The sequence below is a fragment of the Haliotis cracherodii genome, unplaced genomic scaffold, assembly GCF_022045235.1.
Source record: "Haliotis cracherodii isolate W230 unplaced genomic scaffold, xgHalCrac1.p SCAF_13, whole genome shotgun sequence".
Classification (NCBI taxonomy): Eukaryota; Metazoa; Mollusca; class Gastropoda; order Lepetellida; family Haliotidae; genus Haliotis; species Haliotis cracherodii.
Window position 1 is genome coordinate 28,184,814 of NW_027266268.1, and position 14,711 is coordinate 28,199,524.

General features: G+C 41.7%; 1 protein-coding gene across 1 annotated transcript; it reads right to left on the reverse strand.

Annotated features, from left to right (window-relative positions):
- Window positions 1-10,842: 10,842 nt before the first annotated feature.
- LOC139458584 (homeobox protein prophet of Pit-1-like) lies at window positions 10,843-13,558 on the reverse strand. The gene is made up of 4 exons (XM_071240012.1): window positions 13,469-13,558; window positions 12,787-12,888; window positions 11,874-12,061; window positions 10,843-11,200 (listed from the first exon to the last, which is right to left on the reverse strand). Exons 1-4 carry the CDS (start codon window positions 13,556-13,558, stop codon window positions 10,843-10,845), a joined length of 738 nt encoding a protein of 245 aa, XP_071096113.1.
- Between the last annotated feature and the right edge of the window lie 1,153 nt (window positions 13,559-14,711).

The following is a 14,711-nucleotide window of genomic DNA, read 5'->3' on the forward strand; positions in this document are numbered from 1 at the left end:
TATGTGGATATAAAGCCACAGTTGTAGTATGTATTCTATCGGTAACCACCAAGTGTGTTGATATAAAGCCACAGTGGTAGTATGTATTCTGTAGGTAACCACCAAGTATGTTGATATCAAGCCACATTGGTAGTATGTAATCTGTCGGTAACCACCAAGTATGTAGATATAAAGCCACAGTGGTAGTATGTTTTCTGTCAATAACCACCAAGTATGTAGATATAAATCCACAGTGGTAGTATGTATTCTATCGGTAACCACCAAATATGTAGATATAAAGCCACAATGGTGGTATGTATTCTGTCGGTAACCACCAAATATGTAGATATAAAGCCACAGTGGTGGTATCTATTCTGTCGGTAACCACCAAGTATGTAGATATAAAGCCGCAATGGCAGTATGTATTCTGTCGGTAACCACCCAATATGTGGATATAAAGCCACAGTTGTAGTATGTATTCTATCGGTAACCACCAAGTGTGTTGATATAAAGCCACAGTGGTAGTATGTATTCTGTAGGTAACCACCAAGTATGTTGATATCAAGCCACATTGGTAGTATGTATTCTGTCTGTAACCACCAAGTATGTTGATATAAAGCCACAGTGGTAGTATGTATTCTGTCAATAACCACCAAGTATGTCGATATAAATCCACAGTGGTAGTATGTATTCTATCGGTAACCACCAAATATGTAGATATAAAGCCACAATGGTGGTATGTATTCTGTCGGTAACCACCAAATATGTAGATATAAAGCCACAGTGGTGGTATCTATTCTGTCGTTAACCACCAAGTATGTAGATATAAAGCCGCAATGGTAGTATGTATTCTGTCGGTAACCACCAAATATGTAGATATGAAGCCACAGTGGTAGTATGTATTCTGTCGGTAACCACCAAATATGTAGATATAAAGCCACATTGGTGGTATGTATTCTGTCGGTAACCACCAAATATGTAGATATAAAGCCACAGTGGTGGTATCTATTCTGTCGGTAACCACCAAGTATGTAGATATAAAGCCGCAATGGTAGTATGTATTCTGTCGGTAACCGCCAAATATGTAGATATGAAGCCACAGTGGTAGTATGTATTCTGTCGGTAACCACCAAATATGTCGATATAAAGCCACAGTGGTAGTATGTATTCTGTCGGTAACCACCAAATATGTTGATATAAAGTCACAGTGGTAGTATGTATTGTATTGTTTACCACCAAGTATTTAGATATGAAGCCACAGTGGTAGTATGTATTCTGTCGGTAACCACCATGTTTGTCGATATAAAGCCACAGTGGTAGTAAGTAATCTGTCGGTAACCACGAAGTATGTCGATATAAAGCCACATTTGTAGTATGTAATCTGTCGGTAACCACCAAGTATATCGATATAAAGCCACATTGGTAGTATGTAATCTGTCGGTAACCAACAAGTATGTAGATATGGAGCCACAGTGGTAGTATGTATTCTGTCGGTAACCACCAAGTATGTCGACATAAAGCCACTGTGGTAGTATGTATTCTGTCGGTAACCACGAAGTATGTCGATATAAAGCCACAGTGGTAGTGTGTAATCTGTTGGTAACCACTAAGTATGTCGATATGAAGCCACAGTGGTAGTATGTATTCTATCGGTAATCACCAAGTATGTTGACATAAAGCTATAGTGGTAGTATGTATTCTGTCGGTAACCACAAAGTATGTTGATATAAAGCCACAGTGGTAGTATGTATTCTGTCGGTAACCACCAAGTATGTTGATATAAAGCCACATACCAGCAAACAAAGAAACATATATTACATTGTCACTTCGTTGTTGTACCACCTCGCAATAGCAGCACTTCGTTAGAGTATGACCAGGTTACAATATAACCTCGCTATAGAAGGGCTTCGTTACAACACAGCCTCGTTAAAGTATCGCCTCGTGATCATATCACGTCGTTGCAGTGTCATCTTGCAAGAGTATCGCTTTGTTAAAGCAACAGTATATGAGAGTAGCCATACTTTCACGTGTCCTAGATATAATATGCCAGCGGATGTCATGTACGGCACAACTACCCACTGGTTGCGACACAGTCATTGAATTCTCCAACAAGAAGCACAAAGACCCGCTCCTCCGGGCAGTATCACATGTCTTGATAATGGTAGACTGTAATTCAATCATTCCTCTAATCTTATACAGTTATTGAATCATGCTGTTTGATCTGTGTCTGAAGCAAGCCCTGGGCCTGAGATGGCTGGTTAGAATACAAGTGGGCACGTGGGTAACTTCAGACTGATATAATCTAGTCAAAGAAAATTTGCAAAGGTCCACACTTCAAACCCTCACAGTGCGTTCAAAGTGAGTTAGTTGCAGTCAATTTTACAGTAGTTTTCAGAAGTTACACCAGGGATACGAAAACTGTGGTTTCCGTGACTAGATTATAAAGCATAAAGGTGTTCAGTCTGTGATTTGCATCACGGTGTTCAGTCTGCGAGTTGCATCCCGGTGTTCAGTCTGTGAGTTCCATCATGGTGTTCAGTCTGTGAGTTGCATCATGGTGTTCAGTCTGTAAGTTACATCTTGGTGTTCAGTCTGTGAGTTGCATCATGGTGTTCAGTCTGTGAGTTGCATCATGGTGTTCAGTCTGTAAGTTACATAACGGTGTTCAGTTTGTGAGTTGCATCCCGGTGTTCAGTTTGTGAGTTGCATCCCGGTGTTCAGTCTCTGAGTTGCATCACGGTGTTCAGTCTCTGAGTTACATCACGGTGTTCAGTGTGTGAGTTGCATTATGGTGTTCAGTCTGTGAGTTGCATCCCGGTGTTCAGTCTGTGAGTTGCATCATGGTGTTGAGTCTGTAAGTTACATCATGGTGTTCAGTCTGTGAGTTGCATCCCGGTGTTCAGTCTGTAAGTTACATCCCGGTGTTCAGTCTGTGAGTTGCATCCCGGTGTTCAGTCTGTGAGTTGCATCACGGTGATCAGTCTGTTGTTTGAATCACGATGTTCACTCTGCTGCATAGGGTGTTCAGTCTGCTGATGCATCACAGTGTTAATATTAAAATAAATACGAAAAGCCGACACAGGGTAAGCCACAGGTGAAGGCCATACATTCTCACTTCCGAGTTCACGTTGTTGTATGTCGCTGTGGGTGGAAATAACAACATCTGCAATACAACATCACCGTTAATCCGCCCACAGACCTAGCTAATCCCCGGATTAGCGTATGCTTGTTGACGTCTCAAATACGGTAAGGTGTATGAACCAATATAAGTAAATACCCAGATAATGTTACATTAAGGATGTCACTGGCAGGCACTAGTGAGTGAGTGAGTAAGCATAATGGTTTTACGCCGCTTTAAGCAATATTCCAGCAATATCACAGCGGGTCACATCAGTAATGGGTTTCATCCATTGAACCCATGTGAGGAATCGAACCCCAGTCATGGACGTAACGAGCGAACATTTTAACCACTAGGCTACCCTACTGCCCCAGGACAGGTATTAGAGTCGTTGAGGAGGATTGTGGATCAACACTAATCTGTTGAATAGTGACAATGGACGTTCCGCACCCATGTTGGGAATGAAACCAGACTGAGTGTTCGTTGGGCGTACGGTATACCCACTGGCCCACCACCCTAGAAGAAGTAGTGATGGGAGGTGTATCCGGAGTCTGCAGTGCGCAGTCACAGCCTATTATGTCTAATGCCAGCAACACGTCGGTGGTGGTAGTGGTTGTGCTGTCCCCAAGGAGTAGAGGATTCAATTTGATGGCACACTGGTCGGTTTATCAGGTCAATGATATCTAGCGAGAGTGAGTGAGTGAGTATGTTTTACGCCGCTTTTAGCAATATTCCAGCAATATCACGGCGGGGCACACCAGAAATGGGCTTCACACATTGTACCCATTTCGGGAATCGAACCCGGGTCTTCGGCGTGACGAGCGAACGCTTTAACCACTAGGCTACCCGACCGCCCCTCTAGCGAGATGTAGTGGTGGTAGTTGCACTTGTGATTATAGTGATAGCAGTGTTAGCAGTGTTGTAGAGGTAGTAGTAGTAGTAGTAGTAGTAGTAGTTGTAGTAGCAGTAGAAGTAGTAGAAGTAGTAGTAGTAGTGGTACTATATGTAGTAGTGTGTGTAGCAGCATCTGTAGTAGTAGTCGTGGTAGTAGTAGTAGGATGCGAGATTGCACCTTGCAACACTTCTTTACAAACTAGCGAGTGATTCGGCATCCAAGGCAGTGGTTGTTCAACGCCAAAGAGATTGGCAGGCCTCTGACCGTGTATATATCACACCCCTCTTACAGTCAGTGATTAATGCATAAATACATATAACATGGTGTACAAAGGCCACCGGCGGCTGTAAGAGACCATAAAATCATGATTTACACATTCATACTGACATACATACACATAAATGTATTTACGCTTTTACTGACACACATCCACTCACAACACCTCCTCACCACCTCATACTCATATTTCTACCTCCCCACCGCCACCCCCTCCTCACCCCCACAAATAGGCCAATATTTACCCATACCCCAACCCCAGCGGCGCGACGATCCCATACCAAAACACCCACACGCTTATATCCAATCATATCCGCCCACCACTATAGGCTTACCCACTGCCCCGGGACACTCGCAATGAACGTTCCGCACCAATGTTCTGCTTATATTCAATCACATCCACCCCCACTCTTACTTATCCCGACACTCACACACCGCCAGACGCTCCTCCCAACCACGACCCAACGCTACCCCCGACACCCCCCCCAAAAAAAACAACAACAACAACAAAAAACTACCCCAACGTAGACGTTCAGACGCACACACGTCCTCGTGCACGTACCCCAAAGCATACTCTCTAACATATGCTTTCACAGCCACACCACATTTGCTCCCCTCCCCCCCCCCCCCCCCCCCCACCACACACCTCCCCTATTGCCCAGACCTACCCCATCCCACCCTACCCTACCCACACACACTACCACACCGTACATGTTCATAGACACGCCCTCACACTTAAATTCTTGGACTCCACCAACAGCCCTTTCCCCACAAGATATAGATGATAGATGACACACACACACACACACACAGAAATATATATATATATTCACCAACATAAAACGAACATCCATTCATCCTCGACCATTTCCCACCATCCCACCTCCGCACAGCTAACCATCCACCACATCCATCAAGTCACCCACACACCCACCAACCCACTCACTCACCCACCCACCCACTCACCGCCCCTCCATTTCAGTCGGCCCTAAACCCTAAATAAACTTCAATAAACTCACAGAAAGTGTCAAAATGTTCAAATTTCTTGGACTAAAATTCTTGGACTCCACCAACAGCCCTTTCCCCACAAGATATAGATGATAGATGACACACACACACACACACACACAGAAATATATATATATTCACCAACATACAACAAACATCCATTCATCCTCGACCATTTCCCACCATCCCACCTCCGCTCAGCTAACCATCCACCACATCCATCAAGTCACCCACACACCCACCAACCCACTCACTCACTCACCCACCCACCCACTCACCGCCCCTCCATTTCAGTCGGCCTTAAACCCTAAATAAACTTCAATAAACTCACAGAAAGTGTCAAAATGTTCAACTTCATTAAACATAAATACCAACATCAATATCCATCAAACAAACGCCATGTATTTGTTCCACGTGTGCTGTAAGGTGGGTCGCAGTATAAGGAGACCCGTGAAGATCCGGGGTAGAATAGGTCTTCAGCAACCCATGCTTGCCGTAAAAGGTGACTATGCTTATTGTAAGAGGCGACTAACCGGATCGGGTGGTCAGGCTCGCTGACTTGGTTGATGCATGTCATCGATCCCAATTGCGTCGATGCTCCCGATATCAATCACTGGATTGTCTGGTCCAGACTCGATTATTTACAGACCGTCGTCAAATAGCTGGAATATTGCTGAGTGCGGCGTTAAACAAAAAAAATAGAAAAAATAGATATATACACATAACATACATACATACATACATACATACATACATACATACATGTTTCTATTAAATCAGTTTATTAGGTTATTTCCGCGTTCATACATCGTTAATATCGTGTCTGTTTGAGTATTTTGAATACCACCACACAGCATAATATTGAGTTTTTTTATTGAGATGAGACCTGTGCACTTAATCGGAATACACTGATGTCTGAATTGTTGATATCTAATATCGTCATACATAGGACAGTCTATTAAAAGTGAGTTTGATCTTCCAGGGTATTACAATCATAGCAAAGTCGAACATCTAAAAGAGTGACCTTGTACAATGACCTGTTTCTATTGCTAGTGGTATTGAGTCACATCTGACTTTGTGTCACCCGTATGTCTGGACAAAGTACACAGTATATATTTCTCTGCCATTCCGTCTCGCTTGAAAGTTCTGTACGTTCGGAGTTTAGTGCCATGTGGTCAAGAATAGGTCTTCAGCAACCCATGCTTGCCGTAAAAGGCGACTATGCGTGTCGTAAGAGGCGACTAACGGGATCGGTTGGTCAGGCTTGCTGGCTTGGTTGATGCATGTCATCGATCCCAATTGCGTGGATCGAGGCTCATGATATTAATAACTGGATCGTCTGGTCCAGACTCGATTATTTACAGACCGCCGTCATATAGCTGGAATATTGCTGAGTGTGGCGTTAAACAACAAATCAACAAACCAACCAATTACCACCCTTCCTTAAATCTTCAAACCCCATCTGGTTGTAGGTCACATAACATATTTCTTTGAGATCAGGAATATTTGTTGAGTATGAAGCGTCCGTAAAATCCACATTCAGGCTGTACAAGTGCTTCATAAAGTCTTGTGAAACTTCATTGTAAGTCCTGCCTCAATACATTTTGCCCGAACAAGCTCCGCCGGCTGCCTCCGCAATTTCTTTAGTAGTAAACTGTCCCACGTTTTAGTATATCCAAAAACCCAAGGTACTTATACGCATCGGTGGACTCCAGTTCCTGTGCTCAACAGCTGAACTTTGTAGTTGTACGAGAATAGTTTGTATTCTTAAAATGCACAATGTTCGTTTTGTCCACATTTATCTGTAATCTCCGCTTGTAATGACTGTTCACGTGTCGCTAGGAGTACAATAGCATCTGCCAACAATAGAAGTGTATTATCCACAAACCACAGTTGAGAAAGTTAATGTCATCTGCTCGATCATATAATATGAGGAAAACATAGTCGGCGAGATATGGTATCTCTGTGTGACACCGGTGTTTATTTTGAAAGGTGAGGTCATGCGGTTGTTGACTTTAACTGAACACAGAACATCCTCATACAGTCTTGGGCATTGAAGATACTTTGCCAGAAGTTCCGGGCCTTCTCATGATCAGTTTAAACCATAAACAGTCACGATTCACAAAAGCTTTACTTAGTTTTATCATGTTTTACCATTTTCCTGCAATTCACAACGGAATAATATGTATAGATATGTTACAGACAGCTGCGATGTCTTCTGAAGCATTCGGTTCATCCATTACCAGGTTGTTATTCTCCAGCATTTATTTATTCTTTGATTCAGAATATCACAGAGACCTTGCATGGCACAGCTAATGCCGCACTCTGCAATATTCCAGCTATATGACGACGGTCTGTAAATAATCGAGTCTGGACCATTGATATCATGAGCATCGATCCACGCAATTGGTATACGATGACATGCATCAACCAAGTCAGCGAGCCTGACCACCCGATCCCGTTAGTCGCCTCTTACGACAAGCATGGGTTGCTGGAGGTAATAAAGGTTTCCTGATACCTGTGCTTCCTCGTTTATTTATTGGGCTGATAATGCCTTGGAGTAGTGTCATGTTGAAGACAATGATTAACCAATCATGCAGTAAAATAATGTGAGAACGTAGCCTACGCTAGACGCAAAGCGCTGATCACTGTGCTCTCGGTTTTTATTTTCAGCTCCATGGGGAGTGTACAACCTGAGTAATCGTATACAAGTTTCATTCGTCAGTGATCTGCTGGGATTTCATCAGTTGTGCTTGTTGTCTCAGTTCTGTACAGCAATAACCTAACTTCACACATGGAAATAGGCTATTAAAAAAATCTTTATCACTTCTGCTAACGTTTCTAGTTCATTTTTAATGTGTTTTAATGTGTTCTGAGAGTGTGGAGTTAAATATGTCTCTTTCCTCTGGATCACATAGCCTCTCTTTATCATGCCTCAATTGAGTACTTCTTTATGTGTTTAGAAAATCTCATAAAATCTTAGTAACGTTGGAATGATTCATGTCAACTGCGTTGATGTTTGTTATGCCTTTCTTGATTTATGACACAACTATTGGCGAGTATTGCAATACACGTGAACATGAGATATCATTGCGTGCAGGAATGTGAGAGTGTTGACGAAGGGTGTCAGTTCATAATGTTGTGTGAGAATGTTGAAGTACATGTATTTTGATGTTTTTTGTGTGTTTTGTTAAGTTGTTTCACGCCACACTCAGCAATATTCAGCTTTATGACGGCGGTCTTTAAATAATCGAGTGTGGACAAGACAATTCAGTGATTGACATCATGAGCATCAATCGACGCAAATGGTATATGATGACATGCATAAACCAAGTCAGCGAGCCTGATCACCCGATCACGTTAGTCGCCACTTACTACAAGCATATATAGCCATCTTTTATGGCAAGCATGGGCAGCTGAAGATCTATTCTAACCCGGATCTTCACGGGTCGTATTTAAATGTGACAATATGGTATACAACGTATATTTCTTTTTGTCTTGTTTTATATGATACGTCGTTTTCTTAGATGTTGTCAATTTTCTTTATTCAGCAAATTGCACTTGGTTTCATGTAAAAAAGACCAGACAGTCAGTTTAATTCAATACATGGCTTCCGGCCCAATGTACATACAAAAGCATATGATATTTATATGATATTTACAATTGGACTGAGTGTTTCAGTTGAGTTTAACGCCGCTTTTAACAGTATTCCAGTCATATCACGGCGTGTCAGCTTAATGTGGGAGGAAAGTGATGCAGGTCTCAGACGTTTACCACTTAGGTGAAACCCACGGGCACGGGTATGGTGCTGACAAACCTAGAAACATTAGGGCGAACCGGGATTCGAACCCACAATCGTGGGTTTCTGGCGTGCCCAAGGGACGCAACTCTGCACAGCGAATCGCGGCGCCTTAGAGGACTGGGCCATCCATGACCCCTTTTTCAATTGGATGTTTCCTTATATGTACATGATACAGTAAACTACGGTCATACCGAACTCAAAGGGGCCACTAGCATATACAGCATATATACAACAAATGGTCGGGACTAAAATATAAGCTCGTTATATCGGTAAGTTCGTTATAGGCGTGTTCGTTACAAACGTTGTTTACTGTATAGGAATAGACTGACAATTCTGATAACTTCTATGTTCTTACTCTGCATGATAGAAGTTAAATTGTTAATTGTAGGATATTTACGAAACTATTTTACAATAAACTTGTTTCGCAATTCAGAGTAAGAGAAAATGTACAATTCGTCTTCAACGGCAAAATAGCCTTGCATGACATTCAGTATCTTTCATTATTAAAAATATTCATATCTGCCAGTCTCAACAGCAAGCTTAAAATTGCAACATCTAAATCTAGAATATTTGATAAAAAAGATCCTGTATTCGGAATTTCCCTTCCACGCCCAAACGTGGATTCATTGTACACTGGGAGTTGTGAGACGGGCACTCCACTCACTGTCCGAGACTGTTCCATCAATGATTTTACATATCTAAAATTTTAATATATCTCCGTCAAACAACCAAGTCATCACATTAAGGAAGCATAACATACGTTTTAACGGAATGTGTGTTGTGCTTTTACGCCGCTTCATGTTTTCATTCATGGCGTGTCAGTTTGATTTGGGACAAAAAAAAGTTCGAATTTTTAATTTCTTGGATGTTTACTTCTTTAGTGAAATCATGCAAATGGGTATGGTGCTGACAAATCAAGAAATATCATCAGGGACAGCGGCCATAGGTTCCTGCCAAGTCTAAGGGACGTAACTCTGCATAGCGAATTAGAGCGCCGCCAGACAAATATGGTTGACATCTCGAATATTTGTATTTGTCTGTGAGAAGTGGCCATGTGTGGCCATGTTCGGTTTTTTGGTCTTAAAATGTACATTAAGTTTATCATCTCTTCGGGTTGATGTATGCTTTATTTTACCAAAATGATATTTGATATTTCCAAAATGACATTTGAAAATCCGTGGTCTAGTTGATGGAGCGTCCGCTCGTAGAGTGGAAGGTCGGTGGTTCGATCCTTAGCTGTGTCATATCAAAGATGTTAAACGATGGTACTTGCTGTTACGCTGCCTGGGATAAAATAATTAAGGCCTGTTCGGCTCGGAGTCAGTATACTGTGTCTGAGAGGGGTATCCATATTAAACCGTGGCATGGTATCTTAGTGGGCTAGCACAATACGACCGGCATTGGTCATTGATTTGGCGTTAAACAAACAAACATTGAATTTCACATAAAATATATTGTCACATAAATATATACATTAAGGCATTGACTGTTGGTCAGTCGTATGTACAAAATAAGCACTAGAGCGCTAGGTTTCAAACCCCTTCTTCATAAAATGATGATGGATGTTCTAGTCCACATAGACGACTCAACCTCTGAACATCGACAACTCGTTAGACCGGACACTGATGATTCCGGACGGATGTTGTTAGGAACGTCTACAATAATCGGAATACATATTCATTAATCCGGACACCATGGCGGGTGATTTCACCCAGAAAGGTCACAATTGTAGTTCCGGGTCACATGCACACGTGACCCTCTCACTCATGCAATGGGGGTAAAGGCGAGCTGGGTCCCAGGGAAAGTGTAGGAGGGGAGGTAACTGTGGTCGTGTTCACTTGGGGAGGTTGAGGGACTTGTGTACGTTGGGCTCTGCTGGGGATAAGAAGGGCTCTGCTGTGGATATGAAGGGTTCTGCTGGGGGAAAGATACCATCTGGGGATACGAGATCTCGTTCATATGCGGAAGTAGCAAAGGACTGTGGGTATAATCTGAAGCACTGATCCTCTCACTGGACGATGGGTAGGAGGTAGTCATCTGATGGAACATGGGTGACGTCGTGAAGTAGCTGGGGTCACAGCCAGGCACAGCCGCAGGGTAGTTCATCCCGTAATAGTTCAGACTGAAACAAAGTAAAGATATGAATATCATAGACCAGACATTTGTAAATATCCTCATGATGATATTAGCAAGATTGGTAAAGTGGATCCCTGTAATCACGAGGGTGATGTTTCCAGGCAAATAGGAGTTCCGGAATTAATGCAGTAGCGTCCATTAAATAAATAAATAAATAAATAAATAAATAAATAAATAAATAAATAAATAAATAAATGAATGAATGAATGAATGAATGAATGAATGAATGAATGAATGAATGAATGAATGAATGAATAAATAAATAAATAAATAAATAAATAAATAAATAAATAAATAAATAAATGTCAAAGACTTCATTATTGTAAGTTCTAGAAACTGTGGTTTCGCTACATTTTGTGGTATCTCAGCTTTTACAGCTAGTGGAATTACGACCCATGCATTTTTATAGTGGGTGGGTGGGTGTATTTTTTAGTCGCTGTTAGCAATGTTTTGATATTAACATATGCTTCCATGGTAATAGCCAACTGAGAGGTCATTTGAAGAAGAAAAAAATTGCACAACATGGCTGCGACATTATTCGCAGCTCTGTGTTTTCATAGTGAAGGCATTTGGATATTCATAATTGTACCGCAAAAAATGCCATCAGACACTTGCCGTAGCATTCTGTCTATATCACGTGACCAGTGACTTTTTCTTACTTTGATTTGGGAGCCTCTGGCACGGCGTTGTTGTTGACAGGTGGAGACAACACGTGACACTTGTCCGATTGGTTGTTTATATCACGTGACGACTGCGACCCCTGGTGGTACAACTGTTGTCGCATCCAGTTCACGTGACTTCCCTTCGCCTGACGCTTGAACTTAGAGCGTCGGTTTTGGAACCAGATCTGTGAAACAAAAATAGAAAAACTTGAATACACGCTAAACTATCAACTCGTGAATAAGCAGGAGCATTTTGTATGTTTTCTATGCAATCATCTTAACATATATTATTTCTCTTCTTATTTACGTCGTTTTCAACCATGATCACAACGTGACGGCTGCTTGTGGTGTGTATGATCACGAAAGTGGATATGGTTCATACGGACCAACTGCATTATCTGGGGCAAATCTTCGAACCCACACCATTCGGATGCTTACAAGGCATACTGACGCTCTAGCACACAGCGAAATACAGTGATATAGTCTGTCTTACAGACCTGATACAAATATATCAAATACAGCCCATGCAAGTCTATAATGTTTGGCAAGTCTAGATTACTGCAGTATCTGAAAATGAAGAAAGTCTCTGGACTCCTTTTTATATTTTTTATTAAGATAATAGAACAAGTGTTTTTTTCTGTACGATATGTTCATTTCAGAGACTAGATCTGAAAATGAACAGTCTCTGGGCTCCTTTGTATTTTTATTAAAACAATTGAACAACTGTTTTTTTCTGGACGATATGTTCATTTCAGAGACTAGATGTTAGTCTAACAGGGCTTTAGAAAGTCATATTACTAGTCACAACCGTGGTCTGGCAATTATAACGAAGAATATTCAGATTTAATCGACTTATGTTCCTATTACCAAACATTATCTATGCTATCTGTTCCTGGGCGTGTTTACTCACCGACAGCCGCTCCGTGTTGATGCTGAGGGTGTTTGAGAGCTCCTCCAGGGTGCAGCTGTCTGGGTACTGGCTGGACATGAACACACACTCCAGCTGGCGAAGCTTTACAACAGAAACAATAATCATAAGCAGACTGTTCACCTGACGGAATAACGTGCATTTGTTGTGCGAAATATATTCACCGGAAGCGCCCTACAATCCCTTCTATCTGCGAATCCGCGAAGATACTTCGGTTTGTTTGTTTGTCTGTTAACACTCAACAATATTCAAGCTATATGAGGGCGATCTGGGCCAGAGTGAGTGAGTGAGTGAGTGAGGTTTTACGCCGCTTTTAGCAATATTCCAGCAATATCACGGCGGGGGACACCAGAAATGGGCTTCACACATTGTACCCATGTCGGGAATCGAACCCGGGTCTTCGGCGTGACAAGCGAACGCTTTAACCACTAGGCTACCCGACCGCCCCTCTGGGCCAGACAATCCAGTGATTGACATCATGAACATCGATCTACATGGGATACGATGACATGCATCAATCAAGTCAGCGCCACTTACGACAAGCATGGGTTTCTGAAGACCAATTCTAATCCGGATCTTCGCTACGGTCACGGAAATACTCATTTGCATTCTTTTGGAACCAATAACAAAATCACATCAAACAGATGTTTAGCATATAGCTCACCTGGCCAGCAGTGTACTTGATCCTGTTACGGGGCTGGACACGCTTGTTGTCGGACTTGCTTGGCTTAGGCTCCGGGGTCTTCACCTTCATAATGCGGGGTTTCTGAAACTGGAAAAAACTGAATTGAATAATGACCAGGTTATCTAAATCTTTTGCATAAATATTTGCATTAAGTAACATGCTTAATATAGGTTGAATCTAAATATTTTTTACTAAATCGGACACTTAAAAAAAGGATTTGACCAATCAATTTCAAATGTTATCACAACGTTACTCGGCTTAAAAGGATCGCCGAAACACTGCAAACTTCATTTTAGCCACAAAAAAACGGCGGTAAACTTTCTTTTGACCGACAGTGTATTAATATAGTTGTGACATACAACCCTGCTGCAAATTTTCCATGTAAATTTTGAATTCGTGTCATTTATGGAAACACCGTGTTGCCAAAAATGGTTATAACATGAATTTGTGTGAACTAAATATTGAGCTATAACAACCGTTTAAGTCAAAAGCGACCCGTCACAAGTGTACATACCTTGTATTAATATAATCCAAACGAAGTCACCAGTCAATGTATCGATTTGATGGGGCAATAGACAAGTCGTCACTCCAAGTGTAAACTGTATCAGGTCGAAGATTAAGGGCGAATGATATACTGCATTTTCACATCATCTTTATATACCTCGATAAAACGTTTCGGTTTCTTCTGAAGTTTCCGTTATGCAAGACGCTGTTTGAAGATCTCGGGAGTGTTTATACATCAATCACGGAAGCTTTGTTTTCTAATATGAACAACTGGTATTTTCTGAACAGCCATATGGGTGGACGGAGTTGGGTAGTGTTTACATAGGAATCAGACATGCAAGCCATGTTTATTTACCAAAAAAGCAGTCATTGTTTACCTAAAGTGCCCAATCAAGGTAGCGCGTGGGACCGGTAGCCTGACCTACCTGGTCAAGGAGGCCACATCGAAGCCTATCAAAACTGACCCCTACTTCTGTAGCGCCGACACGTCCGTAATATCCACGGTGTAATTGTTTTGTAAACAAACATAAGACAATTGTTGTCCTAAACCATGAAGCCTACTTTTGTTTTGACAGAAGTGTGTAGTTTCACGTTCGTTGAAAGCGTTATTTCATCAAATATCATTTATCAACAAAGCTAATTTGATTATGTTTTTGTTTAATAACTATGAAAATATAATTTGATATTTGATCTCTCAATACATGGTCAGTTGATGATG